Source organism: Panicum hallii, chromosome 7 (assembly GCF_002211085.1).
Source record: "Panicum hallii strain FIL2 chromosome 7, PHallii_v3.1, whole genome shotgun sequence".
In the NCBI taxonomy this organism is placed as follows: domain Eukaryota; kingdom Viridiplantae; phylum Streptophyta; class Magnoliopsida; order Poales; family Poaceae; genus Panicum; species Panicum hallii.
Window position 1 is genome coordinate 42,224,400 of NC_038048.1, and position 6,752 is coordinate 42,231,151.

General features: G+C 42.0%; 1 protein-coding gene and 1 long non-coding RNA gene across 4 annotated transcripts; both read left to right on the forward strand.

Annotated features, from left to right (window-relative positions):
• Positions 1–1,422: 1,422 nt before the first annotated feature.
• LOC112901102 lies at positions 1,423–4,291 on the forward strand. Of its 3 annotated transcripts, XR_003230245.1 has the most exons (7): positions 1,423–1,695; positions 1,791–1,996; positions 2,109–2,318; positions 2,674–2,795; positions 2,943–3,050; positions 3,436–3,487; positions 4,082–4,291. XR_003230245.1 is itself a non-coding variant. In XM_025969935.1 (6 exons), exons 2-6 carry the CDS (start codon positions 2,165–2,167, stop codon positions 4,139–4,141), a joined length of 309 nt encoding a protein of 102 aa, XP_025825720.1. In that variant the 5' UTR covers positions 1,423–1,996; positions 2,109–2,164; the 3' UTR covers positions 4,142–4,291. The 3 variants fall into 3 exon arrangements, 1 of the variants encoding a protein (XP_025825720.1); XR_003230244.1 differs by having other exon boundaries at positions 1,423–1,996; XM_025969935.1 differs by lacking the exon at positions 2,943–3,050 and having other exon boundaries at positions 1,423–1,996; positions 2,109–2,182; positions 2,262–2,318.
• A 101-nt stretch (positions 4,292–4,392) lies between these two features.
• Positions 4,393–5,761, forward strand: LOC112901415. The gene is made up of 2 exons (XR_003230277.1): positions 4,393–4,510; positions 4,947–5,761. It is a non-coding gene; the product is annotated as an uncharacterized LOC112901415 (long non-coding RNA).
• Positions 5,762–6,752: the final 991 nt, after the last annotated feature.

Genomic DNA, 6,752 nt, shown 5'->3' on the forward strand with positions numbered 1-6,752 from the left:
AGGAGCGGACGACCCAGCTCGTCACGTCACCTTTTCCAGCTAGGTGACAGTACAGCCTTGCAGTTACGCTGAGTAAAGATAGTACCACATCCGAGATTCCAACTTTCCTTTTTTTTTCCTTGCAAAAAAGATGCCATTTTTTCCCTGGTGAAACGAGCGGACGAAGATGCTTGCCACTCCGTTTTGCTGGATAGTGTTATCGTTTTGTGCCGTTTTAATGGTGGAAAACTTACATATTTAGGCTTTATGCCGGTTACGTGCACCTACTTTCCTCCTATCTTCTTCTAAGTCCTCTTTTATCTCTAAGAGAGAGTCATGATCGATAGATTTGTTTCGTTGGTCCTTCCACGGGAAGGAGCGGTGCCGTGAGTTCTTTTCTTCGACATGCCAGATCCAGATGGTAAAACGTCTGCATATATCCGATTATCTGATTATTTAAAGGAAAGGTTCGAATGGTATATTCGGTTATTTAAAGGCAAAGTTAAAGTTAATGACAAAGATAAAGTTAATGACAAAGACGGATGAGAGATTTAGAGAAATAAAATAAATTCTATTTAGTACAAATTCGAAACCTAAATTTCACCGGCTAAACTTAACATGCATCCCCATTTTGTCACCACCGCCCCTAATCCATGCTATCTGTGCACCACCCGCCTTTACCATTGTAGCCATTATGGTGGAGGCGAAGAAGGGCGGAGTTAGGTCGTCGCACGGGGCAAAATAAGAGATCTAGGCCAAATAAAATGAACAATCCTTAAAAAGGATTGCAATCAGATAACCACACAAGGCCGAAACAGACTTCGTATGTTTTTACACTACCACTAAAGTGTCTTCTTAAGAAGAAAAGTTTCTATATTTGAAGATGGGAAGAAGAAACCACCGGAAAGAGATGAAAAAAAATGGAGGATGTATTGAGAAGACACCACGGGGGAGTTTTAAGGGGAAAAGCAGATGGTGTGGGCCCAACACACGTGAAAGGGTTAAAAGCGTGCAAGTGAAAGGTTCCTTTCAAATCCCTCGCCTACACGTCATGCGCATCGACTCCAAAAACATTAGTCACGGTTCAATATACAATCGAACCGATTCGAAATACGAACCGTTTAAAATAGTGCCCCGCAGTTTGTATCGGGAACCGTCTGGAATTAGTACGTATCTTAGATGATTTTTTAATTAAAATTTATCTTAAATGGTTCTTGGTTCCGAACTGCATAGGATATTTTGTACTGTGTATATCTTGCCCCTAATGTTCTTGAATCATTGATTCCTCCCTTTGTCCCAGTATTCTTGCAACTTTCATTTTTACTGATATACATATATATGGTAAACACAAGACAAGAACAACTGTTTTGGCTAGATTTTGGTTATTGATAGGATACGGTAATTTTATTTTATTTTAGACAATGTATATATAGGGAGATCAACAACGGTTTAAATGTTGTTTAATGGAAAAGATACAACTGAATCATTAGTTTCATCAGATCATCGTATTTATATATAGTAACAAATACTGTATTCCATCACCGCCACCACTAGCACGCAAAATTATGCCTTGTGCTGTATCAGACTTCCAAATTATGCCACCCGGCCGCTGGACACTGCCCCTCCCTCAGCGGCGGCGAGACGCCCTCCATCGTCTTCCCCACGCGCCACGCGGCCATGGCTGCCGGTGATGGAGCCTCATCGACGCCCCGACCGGTGACTCCATGGCCAAATCCAGTGCTACCGCGGCCGGATGTGTCGCTCCCCCACTAGATCTGTCTGGGTAATGGCTCTCTGGTTGCAACTTGCAGGAACAAACTGGCGACTGGGTGGGCGGCGTTGTGCTGCTGCTATCCGTGGAGCATCGGAGGGGCGCCCAGACCACAGCAGCGGAGCAGCCGACGCCAAGATAGCACGTATCAAGCCAGCCGCAGCACCAGGCAGCTGCAGACGGGAGGAAACTGGGCAGGCCACCAAGATATAGCAGGCGGAGCAGCAGAAGGGATAGGCAAGAAAGGTATAATACAATGTACTGATGCGATTGTTTCCTTATGCTACTTATTGAAAAAAAATAGGTTTTCAAAAAAAAATTGGTACCGTTGTTGTAACCATATTGGTTGCCATTGCAGGGGGGAAGGATGTTCCAGTGGCTCCAAGTTGAAACGTCGATCTGAAGTGTCCTAATATGCCCAATCTATTCCATGTATGCCCAATATTACTTTGACAATTTGAATGAATAGAGCAGACAACTGCAGCCAAATCTGTTTTATTCTTCTGGCCAGCTTGGAACTTCAAGTGCTGTACACATGGTGACATGGATAAGCATCATTGGCATAAAGGTTAGTGGACGCTCTCTAGTGGCTATTTATCCTTTACAATTGATCAATCTTTTCTTAGACAGGTAAAAGAAAGCCAAGGCTATTTCGAATTGTATACTCTTGGGCTTAATTTATTGGTTTGAAATTTATGCACCAATTAGTTCATGGAATGACTGTGATGTTGATCCTTTTTTGAAACAGTTTGAAAATTTTGGTAGTTCTCATCCAATTAATTCACAAACTATTAGAGATGTTATGCGTTGCCACTCAGTTTAAAGGAAAATTGTCTTCGTATTCGCATGCACCTTATGTAAAGATGATTAACCAATTGTGCCTAATTTGTTATAATGGAGGAAAAATATATCTATGTTTGCAGCGACCTCATAAAATTGAGATGCAAGAACAAAGATGCAATATTCTTTCTGGTGCTGGATGGAATGATGTATGGAGTGATCAACCTAACAATACAAGCAAAGTTCTGATGGCCAGATTGCCTAGGTACGGTGGAATCTTTCATTTACCTTTATGCCCCTTATGTGTTTGCTGAAATGTAAATGTAACACGAGCCACCTTTAAGATTAAATTTTGGTGGTAATTATGCTTGGTGACAATTGACGCAACTTTGTGCATCTGAATGGTGTGCAGGCCAATGAAATCAGCCTTTCATTGTCTAGACTTTCTTCGCCCATCCGATTGTATTTTTGCTGCTCAGGAATATCACAAATAAACAAAAACTTTATAGGGTATCAGAATGTGAGTGCTTCCACTTCTTTTACTTCATGTATCAATTTCTCGATCTGATCTAAAACTGCTTGCTGTGTTTTACAGGGTATATTTTACAAATTCATTTTTTTTGTTCTTACTGTGCGAACCGAGAAACTAGCATTTATAGGGTGCACAAGTTGTATCAGGTTCATGTTGCTTTGATGAATGCTGAACGTGTGAACCTAGATTGTTGGTATCTGAATAGTTTGACAGTAGGATTGGTGGTTTTCTTTTGCTATATAGTGCATGTATATTGAATTCATGAATTCAGACATGAGGATATTGGACATTATTAGGTGGGCTGATGTTATTATCATTGTTTTTGCCGATTTTAAAGACCGAAACACTTACTGACTTTTTAAATTTGTGTTAGCTCACTTCCAATTCGATGCCAAAGAAGAGCAGGCTGGGCAGTGAATGGACAGGTAAACAAGTTGCAGAAACAATTTCGTCATTTTTTTCTCTCATATTTGCGCCAACCCAACAATACTATGTTTTGCATGCACGTATAATCTACCATTTATATGTCCATTCCATGCATACATATGCATTTCTCATATATGAATCTCTGTCCTTGAAACTAGAACAGGACGACAGTTTCTTAAGCATCAATGTTAATTCTTTTTTTATTTTTCAACTCGCAATGTTGCTTATTTGCTTAATAACTCAAATAATACCTCAGATTAAAAAACATCAAGCAGGGGCTCTAGGCTTTAACAGGAATGTAGTATATTTTTGAAAAAAATTACAAAAGCATCGTGAGAAATCAGTTTATATTACCTTACCATATTCTATTGCTCAGATCACTATGTTTGCTTCGTTAGATTAGGTAAGAGATCATGTGAATCTATCTTGATCCGAGCGCCTCCTTTTCCCAACATTCAAATAATCTAAAAAGGATATAATTGTAATCTTCGGTTATGATTTGATATTTTTTTGGTCACATGCATATTCATTTGTGCTGATTTCAAGAGGTTGCTTACCTTTCGCTCATAATTATTATATTTCTAATTTCATAGATTGATGGACCTAGAACCAAGAAAGCCAATAGATGGCAACTATTGCAGTTGTGGACCTAGCAGATGAAAGGTGGCCTCGACGAATTTGTACAAATGGCAGTGGCAATATAACAAATGTTGTATTGAATTGTACCGTTATTTTGTAGATAAAGTAACAATAACCACCATGGCTATTGAGCAGCCATTTCATATCAGTATATGCATTATTTGCTTAACCGAAAAATTCAGTTCAGTAAACATTATCCAAGAGCTCTAGGACACTAACTAAAGGTTCTCTACTACTTAGGAAAGACGACGCGCTCCTGCGCGCGCGCAAATCACTAGTGATCTTTACGCGAAGAGAAAGCTTCCATATGCCTATGCTTATGGCGATGGCATAGGAGTGGTCGACGTGGAACCATCAAGGCCCTTGATCATCATCAGTGGACGGTGAGTCTTAGCACTGGCACACCTTCCCGTCTCTAATCGCTACGCTGCTCCATCCCCCGCTGCCGCTCGGCCGTTCCGGCACTCCCCCGCTTGGCTTCCGCTATATTACGCCGTTACGCGAGCCGAATGTCGAGTCGTGCCGCGATTCTCTGGCAGCGGCAGGCACGTCCAAAGGCTCCTGATCCCGGCGTGGTCCAATGCTCGCGAGCAGCTTGATTGTTGGGTTGTTTCTCTGGTCGCCGGTTGGGGTTTTCCTTTCGGTTCATGCTCTGTTCCCGCTGTGCTTGCGTGCTTGCTCTGTTTCGCCTCCGCATTGTGCGGGGGTCTGGATTCCGGTCGATAAACGCTGCTCTTTCCCTTTTTTATTTATTTTGCCGCCGCTTGAGCCTCCGCTCCCAGTCCTCTTTCCATCAGCCCGTCCTTATCTCATTTGCAGGTGGCGCCAGAGACCGCCGCACTGCCGCAGAAGTGGGGCGGCTGCCTGGTCGGCCTCGGCGGCGTGGGGAGCCTGGAGCCCGGCGAGCCTCATGCGCTCCGCGCCCGGCGGCGCGGCGGCCGGTGGGCGGCGCGTCGGGACTCGTCGGAGCAGCGGAGATGGGATGACGTGCGTCTTTTCTTTTGCGTGTTCTAATTTTTGTATATTGAATTTTTCCCTTAAATTTTGTTTCCAAAATTTTGTGTTCGCAACTTTTTTGTTCCAAATTTTTCGTTCGTTCAAATTTTGTTCTTGAGTTTATGTTTCAAAGTATTGTCTCCAATATTTTTCACACTGTTCGGAATATTTTGGTTTTGCAAAATTTCTTTGATTCAAAATTTTGCTTGTACAACTTTGTCTTTACACAATAATTTTGTACATAAAAATTTATGTATATATGATTGTGGAAATTTGTTTTATAAATTGTGCGTCTTCCTAGCATCTATTCAAATGATAGAAGCTCAGAAGATCATCGGGATTGGGATGAATGTCAACTCAACTCAACTCAACGGGACTCCCGAAGGAGGCCTGAAATGGTCGTGACTCTGGTTTCATGCCTCCATTTCCGTAGTCCGTAGTCTACTCATCTGCTAGTCTGCGTGTTGTCTATTGTGAGCATGTTATGTGACTAGAACATGATGTGGTGAAATATTCGTTTATTTGTTTCCGAGAATTGTTGGTGGCACGACATACGATAGGCGCTACCACCATCCTTGTAATACTTGCACCTCCAGGCAATCTACTGTGATAATCATGAAAGCTTCATGCTGCTTCAATTCGATGTTTCTGACAAACCTAATCTGGAATGGTAAATGCAGAAGGCGCGCAGGCACTGTCACGCAACTTGCTCATTTGTGGTATTACAAATGCACTTTATTGGTTCAGTTTACTGAAATGTCATCCGGTGATGGTCATTTCTCCGTGATTCGGGTAATGCTGGCTAAGAGGCACCGGAACGCTCCGAAAAAACGTACACCTTCCATCCCACATAAAAACTGTTCGTTTATAAATTTCAGATATACTACTAGTAGCGAAAAAATAACCATATTACCCCTAATTAACTATAGCAGCTGTGATTGAAAACCATACTGTTTATTTGGTTCCCTGGATCCTTAATAAATGCAAATGCATTGGAATCTGAAAAGTAACATCTGCTTAAGCATACTTAAGCATTTAATTAGCTTCATGCCCTTCTCTATGCAATTATTTCTTGGTATTTTATATTATTTTAGTTAGATGGATTTTACTCTAATTAAAAAACACTCTTTGTGGAACTAAATTTGAAGGCTAGACGAAATCTTTGTGCAACTTTGCCATCGGAACTCTATGGCAGCTGTTAGTAAATGGTAGTAGAACCGTACAGGAGGATGGGAGATGGGTTTACTGGTGTAATGGAATTCACTTTGCCTTTAGGAGACGGTTAACGGTATTTTTTAGAGTTTTAGGGCCGAGCCCCAGTCTTACTTAAAAGGCAGCAGAAACATTCAATTACAGCCCATACAAGAACCAGAACGGCAACCAGCCAGCCACAGTTTCGACAGCTAAACGTTAAAAGACCAAGACGCCAACCCACACACACCGAAACCTCACTAGAACCAGGGAGAACAAAAAGCCGGCGCTGCAACAGCTAAGACAGAAGCTAAGCGACGGAGAGAGGATTCTTCCATGTCGAACGGGTCTTCAGATTGTCTTCAGGCATCAGAGAGACATCCAGATTCTTCAGTTGCCAACTCCAGCTTCCCAGATTTAGAAGGTTATCATCTTCTC

Coding starts and splice junctions, on each gene's coding strand:
- LOC112901102 (XM_025969935.1), top strand. Junction 2,319..2,673: donor TAAGCATCATTGGCATAAAG/GTTAGTGGACGC, acceptor CTATGTTTGCAG/CGACCTCATAAAATTGAGAT. Junction 2,796..3,435: donor CTGATGGCCAGATTGCCTAG/GTACGGTGGAAT, acceptor AATTTGTGTTAG/CTCACTTCCAATTCGATGCC.